Source organism: Myotis brandtii, unplaced genomic scaffold (assembly GCF_000412655.1).
Source record: "Myotis brandtii unplaced genomic scaffold, ASM41265v1 scaffold165, whole genome shotgun sequence".
Lineage (NCBI taxonomy): Eukaryota > Metazoa > Chordata > Mammalia > Chiroptera > Vespertilionidae > Myotis > Myotis brandtii.
Window position 1 is genome coordinate 4289267 of NW_005356042.1, and position 17330 is coordinate 4306596.

At 43.2% G+C, this 17330-nt stretch overlaps 1 protein-coding gene across 6 annotated transcripts in view; it reads right to left on the reverse strand.

Moving 5' to 3' along the window:
• Positions 1 to 17330, reverse strand: part of ZC3H18 (zinc finger CCCH-type containing 18) — a 68583-nt gene that overhangs the window by 27853 nt on the left and 23400 nt on the right. For all 6 annotated transcript variants that reach the window (XM_014536659.1, XM_014536658.1, XM_014536660.1 and 3 more), the window contains 5 exons: positions 13082 to 13230; positions 12514 to 12606; positions 11386 to 11543; positions 5583 to 5700; positions 3418 to 3686 (listed from right to left, as the gene is read on the reverse strand). In XM_014536659.1, the coding sequence (XP_014392145.1) occupies positions 3418 to 3686; positions 5583 to 5700; positions 11386 to 11543; positions 12514 to 12606; positions 13082 to 13230 (787 nt within the window). The remainder of the gene's footprint in view (positions 1 to 3417; positions 3687 to 5582; positions 5701 to 11385; positions 11544 to 12513; positions 12607 to 13081; positions 13231 to 17330) is intronic.

Sequence of the window (17330 nt, forward strand, 5' to 3'; positions counted from 1 at the left end):
CCCCCCCCTCTCCCCCCCGAGTGCACAAATTTTTGTGCACCGGGCCTCTAGTATATATAGATATATGTGTGCGTGTGGACAACTCAATAGCAAAATGCCAAATAGTCAGTTTTAAAAATGGGCAAAGCTTCCGAATAGACATTTTCCCAAAGAGGACATACAATCAACGGATACATGTAAAAATGTTCTACATCACTAATCATCATAGAAATGCAAGTCAAAACCACAATAAGTTATCTCCTTACACCTGTTAGAATGATTATTATCCAAAACAAGCAAGCAAACAAACAACCCAACAAACAAAAAGCCCAAACAAATCCAAGAAATAAGGGTTGATGAGGATATAGAGAATGGGGAACCTTGCACTGCTGGTGGGAATGTAAATTGGTGCAGCCACCATGAAAAACAGTATGTAGAGTCCTCAAGAAATTAAAAATAGAACTACCATATGATCCAGCAATCCAATTCTATTTCTGGCTATATATCCAAAGGAAATGAAATAACTCTAGAGGTATATGCACTCCCATATTCACTATAGTATTATTCAGAATAGCCAAGACATGGAAATAACCAATGTCCACAAACAGATGAATGGATTAAAAAAAAGTGGTAAATATATTCAATGGAATATTATTCAACCATGAAAAAGAGCATCGCACCATTTGGGACTACATGAATTGACCTTGCAGGCATTATGCTAACTGAAATAAGCCAGATAAAGACTCTGTTCTTATTGTATATTTTCATATTGGAATCTAAAAACTCATAGAAACAGAGAGAAGAATGGTGGTTGCCATGTACTAGGGCAGCGGTTCTCAACCTGTGGGTCGCGACCCCTTTGGCAGTCGAACCACAGGGGTCACCTAAGACCATCCTGCCTATCAGATATTTACATTACGATTCATAACAGTAGCAACATTACAGTTATGAAGTAGCAACGAAAATAATTTTATGGTTGGGTCACAACATGAGGAACTGTATTTAAAGGGCCAGAAGGTTGAGAACCAGTGCTAGTGGGTGGGGGAAATGTTGGTCAAATTATATAAATTTTCAGTTATAAAGTAAGTTCTGGGATCTAACATATAGCATGGTGACTGGAGTTAACAATATATATATTTTTTTAAATATATTTTGATTTTTTACAGAGAGGAAGGGAGAGGGATAGAGAGTTAGAAACATCGATGAGAGAGAAACATCGATCAGCTGCCTCCTGCACATCCCCTACTGGGGATGTGTCCGCAACCAAGATACATGCCCTTGACCGGAATCGAACCTGGGACTCTTCAGTCCGCAGGCCGATGCTCTATCCACTGAGCCAAACCGGCTAGGGCTGGAGTTAACAATATTGTATTGTGTATATAAGTTGCTAAGAGAGTAGACCTTAAATCTTATCACCACACACGCAAAAAAGGTAATTATGTGAGATGATGCTGGTGTTAACTAACCTTAGTGTGCTAATCATTCACAACATAAATGTGTCAAATCATCACATTATACACCTTAAATTACACAATGTTATATGTCAATTGTAACTAAATAAAGCTGGAAAAAATAAGAGGCCTCCCCTTAAAAAGAAAAAAAGAAAATAAACTTCATCACAAAGGTGAAATGACAAACTACAGAATTGGAGTATGGATTTGCAAATTAGATATCTGATAAGGGACTTGTATTTAGAATCTATAAAGAGCTTTTAAGACTATCAAATTTAAAAATGGGCAAAGGATCTGAATAGATATTTTCCCAAAGGAGATATATATGTATGTCCAATAAGCACATGAAAAGATACTCAACCTCCTTAGTTATCAGAGAAAAAGCAAATTAAACTACAATGAGATAGCATTTCATACCCATTAGGATGCCTATAATAAAAAGGATAGATAACAAGTATTGGCAAGGATGAGGAAAAAATTGGAACCCTCAGACATTTCTGGTGGGAATGTAAAATGTTACAGCTACTTTGGAAAAGTCTAGAGTGCCTCAAAAGGTTAAAGATAGTTACCACATGACCCAGCAATTCCAATCCTAGGTTTTCACCCAAGAGAAATGAAAAACATGTTCACACATAAAGCTGTACATGAATGTTCATATTCATGACAGCTAAAAGGGAGAAACAACCCAAATGTTCAACGAATAGTTAAACAAAAGATCATATATTTTGACCAAAGGACCAGTGCACAAAAATTCATGCACTCAGGGTGGTGGTGGTGGTGGTGGTGGGTGTGTCCCTCAGCTCGGCCTGCACCTTCTCGCAGTCCAGGACCCCTCTGGGGATGTCCACCTGCCAGCTTAGGCCCTTTCCCCTAGGGGATCGGGCCTAAGCTGGCAGTGAGACATCCCTCTGGCAGCCTGAGAGCCCAGAGTGATGACTTAGGCAGGCTCGGCGGGGGGGGGGGGGGGGCCCCCCGCCACTGCCACTGCTGCGCTGGCCAGCCATGAATCGGCTTCTGGCTGAGCGGCGCTCCCCTGTGTTGCGTGTCTGCCCCCTGGTGGTCAGTGTGCGTCATAGCGACCGGTTGTTCTGCTGTTAGGGTCAATTTGCATATTACCCTTTTATTATATAGGATTCCATTTATATGAAATGGCCACGATAAGCAAATCCAGAGACAGAAAGTGGATTAGTGGTTGCCAGGAGCCAGATGGGTGTTTGGGGAAAATGTGGAGTGACTACTAATGGGTACAAGGTTTCTTTCTGCGGGAGAAAGGTGTTTTAAAATTGTGGTGATAGCACCACAAGTCCATGAATGCTCTATAACTAAATGAATTTGTACATTTTAAATGAGTGTATTGTATTGTCTGAGAATTATATCTCAATAAAGCTGTAAAAAGCACACACTAAATTTCATCTAATTCTTTGATTTTCTAGAGAGGACCACCTTTCCTGATCCAGTATTTAAATATGTTTAAAAAGAAAAATAAGCTGTGCGAAGCCAAAGCCTGCCTCGCCCTTTGGGCCTTTATTGTGGAGCATGTCCTCACTGCCCACCACAGCAGCCCAACTGGCAGCTCTCATGGGGCAGCATGGAACCTGCCACACAGAGAACAAATTAAGTGGAGAGGCCAGCCATCTACCTGGAGACTCAAGGTCCTGCATTCTAGTTGCTAGAGCACCACACTGTGGCCAGCAACAAACATGCACAACCTAATTTCTTCTCCCAAGCCCCAGATGAACGGGGAATACAGGACTTTACTGATTTAGGAAAATAATAGTGTGGTGCACACAGTGCATGCTTCACAACACACATGTTACATGATGAGGCAGCAACTACTAATCAAAACACATTAACATTTCTTCAGCAACTTACTTTGGGACTGCAGGGAAAGGGCTGTGGGAAGCAGGCAGGGCCAAGACAGTGGAGCTGCAGGCCCTTCCTCTGGGGCCCCACAACCCAGCAAGGAGCCCAGTGCTGGGTGGCCTACCTTGGTGGCTGTGGGGAGCGGGGCTTTGGCTTCTCCTTTTCCTTCTCCCGCTCTTTCTCTCTGTCTCGGTCTCTGTGCTGTCTGTCCTTCTCGTCCCGTTTGGCTCGCTCTCGCTCCCACTCCTCTTTCCTCCGCTGCCGCTCCTTGTCACGCTCACGCTCTCGCTCACGCTCCCGCTCCCGCTGCCGGCGCTCTCGTTCTCGGTCTCGCTCGCGCTCCCGCTCGCGCTCTCGCTGTCTGTTCTCTCGCTCTCTTTCCCTTTCCCGTTCCTTTGTTGAAAAGCCAAACACACAAACACACGCCAGCTGCGATTGAAACACTTATAATGGAAAGTACAAAGAAAATGCAGAAGAGCAAGCGAATGAAGATTAGGGAACAATCTCTGGTGGTAATTTTGTACGGTTTCTCCTTAAAACACAATGTTAAAGAATGGATTAGATGCTAACTTAGGATGCAACACAACCTAAGAGTGAACTCTTCCAACCACTAATTCTAACCTAATTAGCATCCAAGGGCTGGTGTGAGTTCTAGCTACCAGCATATGAGCCAGTGGGCCTTCCTGGCCTCAGCTCTTCACATGTAGGGTGGAGACAACCAAGACTTGTTTTTCTAAGCATAATCCTTAAACATCTTTTTCAACTATTACTCTGTTCTCATTCATATATTTGCTCTAATATTCAAAATTAAAAGTGAATAATGCCCAGATCACAGCACACTGGCAGGTTTTGAGCTTTAGGTGGCTGGGAAGAAGTGAAGTGCACTCCTGACTTCCTGCTGGCCCACCGTGGGGCACCGTGGGGGGAACGTGGTGGAAAGGGACTCCAGCAGGTCCCTGCTATATTCCAAGGCAGCCCTGCCTGGCACGAGGCACCGCACCCCTATAGCCCAACCCCAGTGAGGAATCTGCTCTACTGAGTAGAGGGGCATGGATCGTCAACCAGGGTCCTTGTCTCTCCATAAGCTCGCCATGTGATGGATTCCCAGGGAAGTCACCTTCCTTTGGTCCTAAAAACACATGACTATCACATAAATCTTAGCATAAAAACTACTAAACTGCTTCTAACTGATCTCTTTCTAGTAGCAGCTTTTTCATATCACCCTAATTCAACTTAAAGGCTGAAGCACATATATTCACAAATACAGATAGTCCTCGGGTTATGTTGGACTTGATGTATGTCATTTCGTGGTTACGTTGCCATCTCCCATTTATTTAAAAAAAAAAAAGTTGCCCTAACTGATTTGGCTCAGTGGATAGAGTGTCAGCCTGTGGACTCAAGGGTCCCAGGTTCGATTCCGGTCAAGGGCCTGTACCTGGGTTGCAGGCACATCCCCAGTAGGGAGTGTGCAGGAGGCAGCTGATCAATGTTTCTCTCTCATCGATGTTTCTAACTCTCTATCCCTCTCCCTTCCTCTCTGTAAAAAAATCAATAAAATATATTTAAAATAAATAAATAAATAAATAAAAAGACAAAAAGGCCCCTACCCTCCTGCATTAAAAAAAAAAGTTGTCATTTTGACATATGTACATATGTGCTTTATATGTTTTTTATTATTTATTTACCACAAGGTCAGGAATTGTTATCTTTTAAATTTTTTTTATTATTTCACTTCACTACTGCTGTGTATGTGCTCCATGTGAGTGACGTAGATACTTATGTAAGTGGGTTCTGACTTAGGCAAAAATCGCATTACGTCGCGCCATAGGAATGGATCTCCGACGTAACCCTAGGACCTACTGTATACACTAAACTCTCAAGAGAAGTACTATTATAGACCAGTTCTCCGTTAGACAACGACATGGTTGGTAGAGGCCCAAAGGAATGTACTGAATTGGTTAAGCATAACAATTATAAATGATATTACTAAGGAGCCTGAAAAAGTAATATGCTTAAGAGGGTGGAACACCCTGCAACTTGTATCAATACCCCAATCACCAAGTGCAATTTAAAAAAAAGGAAAGAACATAGATAAACCCAAGAAAGTCTCTGTTCAAATCACCACATATTTAATATGTGGATCTACATTAGTTCTTCAGTAAATGGGCTGGAATTAGTACACTGTGCTGACATAATTAAGCGCACATGAAGTCCTAGAAATAAAAAAAGCGGGCAATTTTAACAAATCAATCAGTGAAGTTCAGAGCTGCAAATCTAAGTCCTACTTACCCGGTAATTCTGGTACGGTTCTGTTTCTGTATATTGCACCCTGAAATTCTCATACTGCCCGCCACGCCAGAACCTGTCTATTTCATAATCATAATAAGGATCTGCATAAGGCTCAAGTCTGAAAACAAAAACAGTAAATCTTTTCACTTAAAAATAGTATTGCAAACATACTACATAAAAATGTTAACAAAAAGAATCCAATACTATGTTAAGAAAATAATATAGCATGACTATGTGGGATTTATTCCAGGAATGCAAGGTTGAGTCAATATTAGGAAATTTATGAGTAAACCTCATATGATAATACACCTAAAGAGAAAATTAAAAGGATTCCATCTACAGATGAAGAAAATGTCTGTGATGAAAATTCAATACCTCTTCCTGATGAAAATACTCAAGAAAATAGGAAATAATGCTTTCTTAATATATTCTAGAATAAAGCCAGCATCTTACTTCAGGGGAACAGGAGAGAAATTTTTTAAGATTGGGACAAGGCAAGGAGGCCTGCTGCTTCCTTAATGACCCACCATTGTGCTGAAGGCACTGCCAATGCTGGCAGATTGAGAAAAATTAACATATAGAAACCAAAGGCCTGGGGCAGGGAGGGCTAGAGGGGGTCAATGGGGGTAAAAGGGGACATAATACTTTCAATAATAAAGATTAAAAAAAAAAAGAAACCAACGCCTTCATATACACAAATAATAACTAGTTAGGAGACAGAGGGTAGAGAAAACTTCATTTTAGCAAGAAAGAAAAAAAATACTTAGGAACAGCCCTAGCCGGTTTGGCTCAGTGGATAGAGCATCAGCCTGAAGAGTCCCGGTTTCAATTCCAGTCAAGGGCACATGCCCGGATTGCAGGCTCGATCCCCAGTAGGGGTCGTGCAAGAGGCAGCCGATCAATGATTCTCTCTTGTTATTGATGTTTCTATCTCTCTCCTTTCCCTTCCTCTCTGAAATCAATTAAAATATATTTAAAAAAAAATACTTAGTAACAAAAACATTTGACCAGAAATATGCAGAACCTACTTGAGGAAAACTTTCAAAACACTCTTGAAAGACACAAAAGTCATGGCCATCTCTAGGCATCTTCATGGCCTTCCACTGGTTGCTTTCTAGGAAATCTCTCCTCTGGTGTTTCCAGTGCCCCTGGCAGAGATAATCCAAGGCTGGCTCTGCCAAATGACACAGTTCTTTTTCATCCCAAACAGTCAGACATCTTTCTAACAACCTAACCTCACACCACTCAGATGATATTTTTTAAAATATATTTTTATTGGTTTCAGAGAGGGAGGGGGAAAGAGAGAGAATCATTGATTGGCTGCTTTCTGCACGCCCCCCCACTGGGGATCGAGCCCACAATCCGGGCATGTGCCCTTGACCGGAATCGAACCTGGGACCCTTCAGACTGATGCTCTATCCACTGAACCAAACCGGCTAGGGCCACTCATATAATATTTAATGACAACCATCAATAACTGCAGCACCACATCTGCTACCCAGAAAGGAGAGAATACAGTCCCTGAGGCACAGACTTTTCCTGTGTCCTTAAAAATACAAAACCAACACAATACATAGCCGATGAAGACCTCAGAAAACACTTTTCCAAAAAGGCGTGAGGGTATATGCACTCTCCAAGGAGGGAGTGTGGACAAATTTGTTTTGGGGAAACTAAGCAAAATGAAAATGGTCCCTCTCCTGCAGGATTTCTCAGTTTTAGTGTTCCTTGAACTAAAGGGCTTGTGGCATTCCCTCAGCTGCTTCCCTCAGAACCAAGCCTGGGCTGCCCACCAGCTCACAGAGCCTGGATCTGCAGGAGTCCATAAAATGTTGTCATGAACTCAACCTGGCAATGACTGCCTCCTCAGACAATCTCAAAGGATGAGTGCTGGCAAGGGTGCATTCCTAGGCCCTGGGCGTGTGGCCTGTCTAGCTCGTCCCAGACTAACCCCCTGAACTTGTCTTCAAGGCCTCCTTTTCTCTGACTTCCCAGTGAGCCAAAGCAACCTAGCCTAGGCTCTCCTGTTGCTTCTTCTATGCCCTTCCTTATTTCACTGTCCTAAATGTATTTTTGCTGCAGTGATTCTCTAGTGATTTCAGAGAAGAAGGGTTTACTAAGAAGCTCTATTCCAGACAGATCTACTGCCAATGATCTTATTCCTTGAAGTTGACACTCTGTGCATTTTGGAGGCCCCTTGTGTCTTCTGAATCATAGGTTCCTTCAGGACTTAGTGGAGTACAGTGCCCCACAGCCCCATGCAGAGATGACATTTCTTAATGACTCCTATGCATGAGGTCTTACAGGTCAAATGGTGTCTGAATAAGGTGCCTAAGATGGTGGAAATGGAATTTTAAAAGTTATGAAGTGGAGCATTCTCCTCCAGGGAACATATTCATGCCATTCTTTTCCCCTTCGCTTTCCCCCACAGGCATGTATCTCCTAAACTCCAAGGGACCCAATGAGATTTGCAACCAGGGGAGCAATGGGCAGTGGCAGCTCGTCCCAGACTAACCCCCTGAACTTGTCTTCAAGGCCCCCTTTTCTCTGACTTCCCAGTGAGCCAAAGCAACCTAGCCTAGGCTTTCCTGTTGCTTCTTCTATGCCCTTCCTTATTTCACTGTCCTAAATGTATTTTTGCTGCAGGTAATAAATTCTTGCTTGCTGTTCTACAAAAATAATAAAAATAAAAATAGAAAAGCATTATTTTTACTAAGTGATCTTGCTAAGTAAATTCTTTATTTTTAAATACATTTTTTATTGATTTCAGAGAAGAAGGGTGAGAGAGAGAAACATCAATGATGAGAGAGAATCACTGATCGGCTGCCTCCTGCAGACTCCTCACTGGGGCATGTGCCCTGATCAGGAATCAAACCATGACCTTCTGGTTCATAGGTCAGTGCTCAACCATTGAGCCATGCCGGCCAGACAGTAAATTCTTTCTAATTCCAAAAGCAAGTAAAAAAACAAAACAAAAACAAAACAAACAAAAAAAAACAAGCAAAAAATAATAATTTTCCCATCCTCTACCATCTCAGAATACTTCCTCAGGAGTTCTTGACCGGGCAGCTTTCCCATGGGTACTACCACCAAGTACCTAGCTCCACATGACCAGAACTAACCACAGTAACTAGGTTCCATGTGACAACTATTCAGAGTTTTTCTATCCCTACAACTCAGCATCAGGTCTGACAGCTGATGTCTCTGAATTGAAATCAGTGGTTCTCACATTTCACTGGGCACCAGAATCACTAAGGGGGTTTGCTAAAAACAGCCATTTGGGTTCCACCCTCTCTAGAACTTCTGATAGGGCAACTCTGAGAGAATGCATTTCCAACAAGCTCCCAGATGCTGCTGCTATTGGTCCAGATACCACTCGCGGAGAGCCACAGCTTTCAGGCCTTTTACCACCTTTCCCCACTTGGGCTGTAACCTTGATCACAGGGCCCGTTGTGTCACTGGGTAAATTCTGTTTTAACAGCCCCCTTACTCCCCACCATAGCAGCCACTTCCTGCAGTTGCTACCTCTTTCTGCTTCTGCAGTCACCTAGAAGCATGTCTTTATGTTAAATGCTCTCCATTAAAATAGCCAGGTGGTTTCTGTTGGTGAACCCTGGCTAACACAGCCCTTTCACTGACTGCCATCAGAATCAGCTGGGGCACTTTCCTACCTGACACACTTCAGGACCCTGATCCCAGAGGTCTGGACCAGGTCTGGGTGTGGGGCCTGGCACGTGCATGTCACAGCAAATGTTGAACAAACAAACAAAACACAAGTAAAAACCTGGCTCTAAGGGCCCGTTTTTCAGAAGCTTCAGAGTCTGAGAGTCCTGCAGCATCAACCTTTCCTGTCAGAGAAGGCAGGTAGCAAACACGGGGCAGGGTTAGAGCACAGCTGCTTGTGCAGCAGAGGCCACCACAGAACCAGACGTGCCAGACTGCTCCCCATCAGGCACATTTCCTGGGCCCATGCTCTAGCCAGGACGGGAAACAGAGTGTTAAGGATGGACCATGTGGTTCTAAAGCCTCTTCTCTCACCACTCATAAGCACCACACTCAGAGCAGATCTGTATAACTAGCTCCTGTAACTCCCACGAACACCCCCCAGACAAGGGCAGTGTCAACACCTACACTTACACTAGAAAAAGGTGAGGCCTTAAGACCTGTGGCAATATGCCCCAGGCAGCAAATGCAATTCTCACTCAGACACTCCTGTCTGTGACCTAACACTTTCCCCACACACAATTAGGAAACAAAATCTTAACTACTCTTTAAACCAGCGGTCACCAACCTTTCAGACCTCATGGACCACCAGTTGGTAACCACTGCTCCAAAGGTTTCCTTAAACCAGCGGTCGCCAACCTTTCGGACCTCACGGACCACCAGTTGGCGAACGCTGCTTTAAACCTCTACCCCAGTGGTCGGCAAACTGCAACTCGTGAGCCACATGCGGCTCTTTGGCCCCTTGAGTGTGGCTCTTCCACAAAATACCGACTTTTGCGCATGGGCCATGAAATTTCAATCGCACTGTATGTGCGTGCCCGCACGTGGTATTTTGTGGAAGAGCCACACTCAAGGGGCCAAAGAGCCGCATGTGGCTCACGAGCCGCAGTTTGCCGACCACGGCTCTACCCCTTCTACCCCTGAGCTATTAGCTACCACAACAGGCGTGGACACTAGAGCATCCTCCCCTCTCCTCTATGTACCCAGAAAGCCCAAGGGAGCATAACCCGGGGACAGAGGGCCTTGAGACAGCCTAGTGCAGCGGTTCTCCACCTGTGGGTCGCAACCCCTTTGGTGGTCAAACAATCCTTTCACAGGGGTCGCCTAAGACCATCCTGCATATCAGATATTTACATTACGATTCATAACAGTAGCAACATTACAGTTATGAAGTAGCAACGAAATTAATTTTATAGTTGGGTCACAACATGAGGAACTCTATTTAAAGGGCCAGAAGGTTGAGAACCACTGGTCCAGTGGGTCCAGGTCAACATGACTGAATCTGGCAACACCAGCACTGTATGTGTTCCTTTTTTCTGCACCTTTTACTGTCATTTCTGCCAAAAGTCAGCAACTATGACTGTCCAGCAGCAAACGTAAATGAATAAAGTGTTGTTACAAGACTAAGATGGGTGTTAAAGTCAGTTCAGATCACTGGCTGCTCAGGAGAAACCTGGCCTGTTTTTGTTCCCTTAGAGGTGAGCACAACAAACCTGGGCTTTCCCTGGAAGCAGAAGCACTGGGGAAAAGTGCTGTACTTATCATGTTACACAATTTCTAAAGATTTGACAATTTTCAACCACATGTACTTCCTTTGTAATTATTTTTTAAAAGACCAGTAATAAAATATCTGGTAGAACAAACAACAAAGACAGCATTTACAACGAAAAAAGTCACACCTCCCACGCTCCTGGATTTTAGTGACAAATTTCATAGGTTTTCCTGGTTCCTGCCTGAGTAACTTGGGGAGAGGTGAGGAAAAGACTTGTGGGACTTTAAGAACAGTTGTTAACTCTCAGAACTTGTAGGAGCCCAAATGGGCATGAGCCCTCCCAGTCACATGGCCCCGACACAAAACTAAAACATTTCCTTCATGGAAGCAAAATACTGAGGAAAGGCAATTGCAAAACATCTGAAATTATCTCAGGGATGGCATTCTCAGTCCAGGGAGAGTGGATAGGCACCTGCCCCCACAGGCCTTGGGGAACCTACATGTTGCTGCTCTCCAGGACCCAAGCCCCACACAGTTGGGGACAAATTAATTCTCTTTCAAAGGGGAATGAAAAGGCAAACCATTCCTTACGTTGTGTCTCTGACATCTCTTGTAATCCGATAATTCCAATCTCGGAAAACTTCATTTTCTTTGTCAAACTCCCGTTCATCCTCACCAATGGTCACAGTAAACCTTTTCTCTTCAAAATCAGGCTCCTGTTCTTTTCGAATGGTTGCTTTTTTTAAAACCTACCGTTGTGAGAAGAAGCCAACACCAGTTACTGTTAGGAAAAACAAAGGGAAGCCTGTCTCGATTTGACCCACGGAGGCTTGGCCAGTGCCGCTTGAGCAGCATGGCTGAGTGCTCAGTGGGCAAGGTGTGCCTCAGCTCTGTCCCCGGGCAGACGAAAGATCCCATGTACCTTCCTGCAGGACTGGAGTGCCCTGTCCCTGCACAGAGCTGCATCTGGCAGTCAGGACAGGCCACTAAGCAGTACCACAAAGCTTACTCATATCTTGGGAAGGGTGATGAAGATGGTTGCTTCCTAATAATAGTCCTGGCGTTGAACCAGGGAGCCCCAGATATTCATCAATGATGAGGACTGAGTGTGGAGAGGAAAGTAAGTCTGCTCATGGCAGAAAAGGCACAAGGAGACATTCAAGTCTCAGAGGAAAGGAGGGGCAGTGAAGTATGTGCTATGGGATGGAGAATGGTTTTGGTTTAGTCTGTCATTTCACTGAAGAGAAACCAACTTAAGGGGCTCAGAAAGCAGCCTGAACATTCAGGGCCAAAGTGTGACCTGGATTAAAGGTGTGGGAAGAGGGGAGGCCCAAGTTGACATCCTGGCTTGAGAGAGAGGATGGTTTCTCCAGAAGACTGGCCATTTGGGGGTAGCAGTATGTGATGACTCTGGGTGATCAGGGCTGTAGCACCAGCTGGTGTTGTCCAATGCTGCCAAGCCACATAAAGACAGGAGACTGTGCTCTAGGCTGGGACTCCCTGGCCTTCTGGGCTTGGTCACGACCTAGCATGCCTCAGACAGATAGTTAGAAATCATTTTCCATTCTCTAGCTCTTCAAAGAAGTCATAGAAATATACCCCTCACTTCAGAGGCTCTACTGAGTTTTTGATCACTGTTTCTGGATCAAGGAAATGCTATTTTGCCCACAGACCACCACTAGTATTTTTCTTCTCAGGTTTTCTGCCAAATTCTGTTACCTCCTTTGCATGCCGAAGTCCTCGTTCCCAGGCACTCTCTGTGGGGGGTTCTGGAGGGGGTGGAGGCAAAATTTCATCAACTACTGGCCCACCCTATTAAAAAATGAGAAGGAAAAAGTTGAGAAAGCAAGCAAAACTTTAAAATCTATGAAGAAATGAGAGCAAAAACACCTGGAAGCATCTGGAAGGCAGCTCTGTGACTGACATCACAAAAATGCCTTTTACCCAAGGTGTAGGAATGTGCCTTAAGCTGGAGGGTCACAAACAGCTTAGATGTCGGTTTGCTAGCAATTAAAAAAAAGAGGTGTTGCCCTGGCCAGTTTTACTCAGTGGTTACAGCTTCGGCCTGCGGACCAAAGGGTCACGGGTTCGAATCCTGGTCAAAGGCATGTGCCTTGGTTGCAGGTTTCCCAGCCCCAGTAGGGGTGTGTGCAGGAGGCAACCAATAGATGTTTTTCTCTCTCCCTCCCCCCTCCTCCCTCCCTTCCATTCTCTCTAGTACTCAATGGAAAAAAGATCCTCAGATGAGGATTGAAAATTAAAAAAAAAAAAAAAAGTGTTCACGCACCCAAGGGTTGGCAGGCATCAGTGGGTGAGGTCCGAGAGGTGGGGCACCGTTAGGCGGGAAAGGTTCGGCTTTGGTGATTAGGGAGTAGTTGCCCTTGTCGTTGACTCCAGGGTGTATAAACCTACAATTCATTCCCCAGGTACAGTTCCCTAAGGAAACAAAAGTTAGGTCAGAATGTGTCTAACAAGAGCCCATGTGCATGAGGCCAGCTTCCTGTCTGCTTTGCTTAGGTTTTCCCGAGGGCCTGTGACATGCCAGACAGTTTGCTGAGCACACTCATAGGTTATTGGTGTCACCCTCCACCCTGTAAGGTGCATGAACCTGAATACAGACAGGCCAGAGCCAATCACCTGCAGTACAAGTGTGTGTGTGCCTAAGCCCCTCATCCCACTTGCATACACACCCAGGTCCTTGGCAGGCAGGCTTGAATAGTCACAGACCAGACCCTCAGCTGGGGAGTAAGCAGTAGTTCCTAAAGGGCTTCTGAAGAGGACTGGTCATGTATTAGAGGAAACAGCCCCTGTTCCAAGGTCATCATATGAATAGTTAATTTTCCCCTCAAAACAGAAAAGTCCAAGAGCTTTCCAGACAGTTAGAGGCAGCCCCTGCTCTGTGGATTTACTGCTCAGAGACACTACACCCCCAGTGAGGGTCACAGGTGCATATAAAGAACCAAGATCCTGACTCAAACCCACTCATACTGAAACAGAAACTGAGAAGCATAAAAACGAACAGAATTCTCCAAGCTTGTCCCCTGGTGGTCTTTACCAGTTCTGTAAATTTGCATTTTTCCTATCAAAAGCCTCACAAACCATTTCAGTATATTTCTGGTACTTAAAACACATAAACAATGATAATATATTAGGTGTTTATACTTCACACAAAAAAAGTCATCTTTTAATATTATTCAGTGATGAGACCATCAGGATTATTCAAGGAAACCACTTACCTTTCAGCACAGGAGGGAAGAAGTCAAAGTTTTAAATCTAATCAGTGAGTAAATCACTTTCAAAAATTTATTTTTTTTAAAGTAGGTAACATGTACACAGGCTTAAAAATATGGCACACAATATCTTAGTTTTAAAAAAACATTTTCAATGAGTTAACATGTAGTTAAATTTTAAACTATTTAAAATATATATTCACTTCTAACATGATATTCCATTTGAACATTTTTGTCAACAAAACGATTTTCCTTGTGCAATGTAAATTAAAGAGAAATAATAATTTGGTATTTGGGAAAAAGCTAAATTTTACCTTTTAAACATTATGAATTCTTAATCTTGTATTAAAACCAACTTAATATACTGATCTAAATTAAATATGAAATAAAGCATGCTTAAAATTGCTTCTCTGGGAATGCAAAAATGACAGATTAATTTTTAAAATTCCTAAAAGTATTTGAGAAATCACATTTAAGTCAGAGGGGAGATACTGCACTACAGGAGGTTCAAAACCCCCGAGTCTCAGGAGGGTTAAAGAAAAAGATGATGCAGTCACATATCTAAATAAAAAATCTCAAAACACTATCAAGTTCATCGTTTGACTCTTACAAAACTCATATTGCATTTCATATTGAAGTTAAAAAAGTAAAAGCTCACTGTAGAAAATTTGCAAGTACATAAAAGTATGAATATAAACAACTTTCCCGTAATTTTTAAACCTAATATATATCTGGATGATAGATAAATGGGTATTTGTTATATTGCTCTTTTATAAATAATTTCAAAACAAAACATTACCCACAAGCTAGCACACTGACAAAAAGGATATTGTATCACTCATATTGGAAAGGGGAGAAAAGAGGAACAAGGTAGATTAGAAGAAACCATGAGGAAAGTAAGGGGCAAGAGCAGGGACATGTGCCCCTCTGAGACACTGGTGAGTGACAGAAGTCCAACCCCTCAAAGCCCCCTGTTCCTAGGTTTGCTAAGATCCTTGTTGAGTGTATGTCTGGACCCCTGGCCACCAAAGAGAAGCCAAAAAGAAAGCAGTCGGAATAGTGCAACCCCATTAGCCCTTTTAAAGTAAAATTTTGTGTAAAAAATGTCTGGAAGTATACACCCCAAACTATTGGGACTGTGGAAGGAGAAAGACTTTTATTATTTTACTAGAGGCCCAATGCACAAAATTCGTAAGGGGCTTGGTCCCCACCACTCTCAGCCCCCACGTACCGAGGCCTCGCCCCCGCCCGTGGCACCGGCTACCTCTGCCTCTGCCCTCGCAGCTCCCGCTTCGTCCGTCCGTCCGTCTGTCCATCTGAAAGGTCATCGGGAAGGACCTCCGGTCTAATTAGCATATTATGCTTTTATTATATAGGATTGCCTTGACTTTCATTAGCATATATTACTTTCGTAATTTAAAAAGCTATTGGGAAAAACAAAAAACAAAACAAAAGCTACTGGGGGGAAAAATTCTTCAAGAAATGGAAGCAAAATTCGATCTTCTGGTTTTAAAATCGTATAGTGGTCTGCTTCTGAATGAAACTTCACAAACACAGAAGTTATGTGGATTATGATTCTGACTGGATGAATGAATAGGCTCACAATTATATAAGGATACGAATATGAGCCAGAAGAGAACAGAAGAAATGGAAACAGCTGTGGCAGGCAGTTCAGTGGGACAAGTTTCTTTTTAAAAAAACATTTTTTTTTCATTGATTTCAGAGAGGTAGGGAGAGAGATAGATAGAAACATCAATGAAAGAGAGAATCATTGATTGGCTGCCTCTTGCACGCCCCCTACTGGAGGACGGGGGGAGGGGTGATGAGCCCGAAACCCGGGCATGAACCCCGGCATGTGCCCTTGGCCAGAATTGAACCTGGGACCCTTTAGTCCGCAGGCTGATGCTCTATCCAGAGCTAAACCGGCTACAGTGGTTGGCAAACTGTGGCTCGCGAGCCACATGAGGCTCTTTGGTCCTTTGAGTGTGGCTCTTCCACAAAATACCGACTTCTGCGCATGGGCCACGAAGTTTCAATCGCACAGTCTGTGCGTGCCCGCATGTGGTATTTTGTGGAAGAGCCACACTCAAGGGGCCAAAGAGCCGCATGTGGCTCACAAGCCGCAGTTTGCCGACCACTGGGCTAGGGTGACAAGTTTCTTCATCTTGAAACAGGGTTTCAAAGGCATTGATAGTGTTCTACTTCTTAACTGGATGGTGGGCACATTAGTAATTGTTTTACTCATTTATTATTTTCTATGCCTGTATAATAAACATTATAGTATATTTTATATGAAATATTTCATAATTCAATGAAATAAAAGGAATTCATTTAAACAAAAAATTTCTCTAAAAGGTGTTCAGCGAAGTCTCTATGCCTCCAGGCCCTCCACAGAGGCAATTATCAATTTATTGAGGAATCAATCAATCAATCAAATCAGTATAGCCATCCCTGTTTTCTCCTGGTTATATTATACACTTTGTGTTGAACCCTGCTTTTCTTTTTTTTTACTATATATCTACAAAAAAAGGAACCTGCAGGCTCAACAGCAATAAACCCAAACTCTTATCAGTGAAACAGACAATATATGCAGGAAACCTAATGGGCCGCATTAGAAATCAAGGAAACTAGCTTGACACAGTACAGGAAATGAATTCCACATCTCCCATGCCAGCAACCCACTGGTCACAACTCACACACTACACTAGCCCAAGGAATCCATCTTTCCCATGGTGTGAAATGTCAGAAGCAGTAAGCACGCTGTGTCTATGGGCATATGTTTGAGCATGTGTGTGTGGGAGGTCCAGAAACACTGCCAGATTTTAAAATTGCTGATTGTTGGTTCCACTGATCAGCACAGTGTAGTGCTGATTACTGTTTTGGGCTGTGCTGTCACTGTATACGCATGTATCCTACTAGAACAGTTGAAATAATTTTACAGTATCTATTTTCCATACAAAGTACTGCTAGAATTTTAAACGAAAACTTATTTCTAAATAAGATATAGTGGTCTTATTTAAATATTCCTCACTCCAATTTCCTGTTAGTCTAAATAACTCAGAATAGACAATAAATAATCAGATTGCGAAAATAAAGCAGTTTAAAGTACTTAAGTCTAATAATTAAACATTAAGAACACACCTAAGCTCTACAAATGCGTATTCTAACAGGCACAAATCCAAAGAACCATTGCATAAAAGATTGCAATGATATAATCCCAAGAACTCCTGTATCCTTTCCTTTCCCCTGTCACAGAGAACTGTCAGAAGTAGGTAGACATCAACAGTCACATCCAGCAGTATTCTG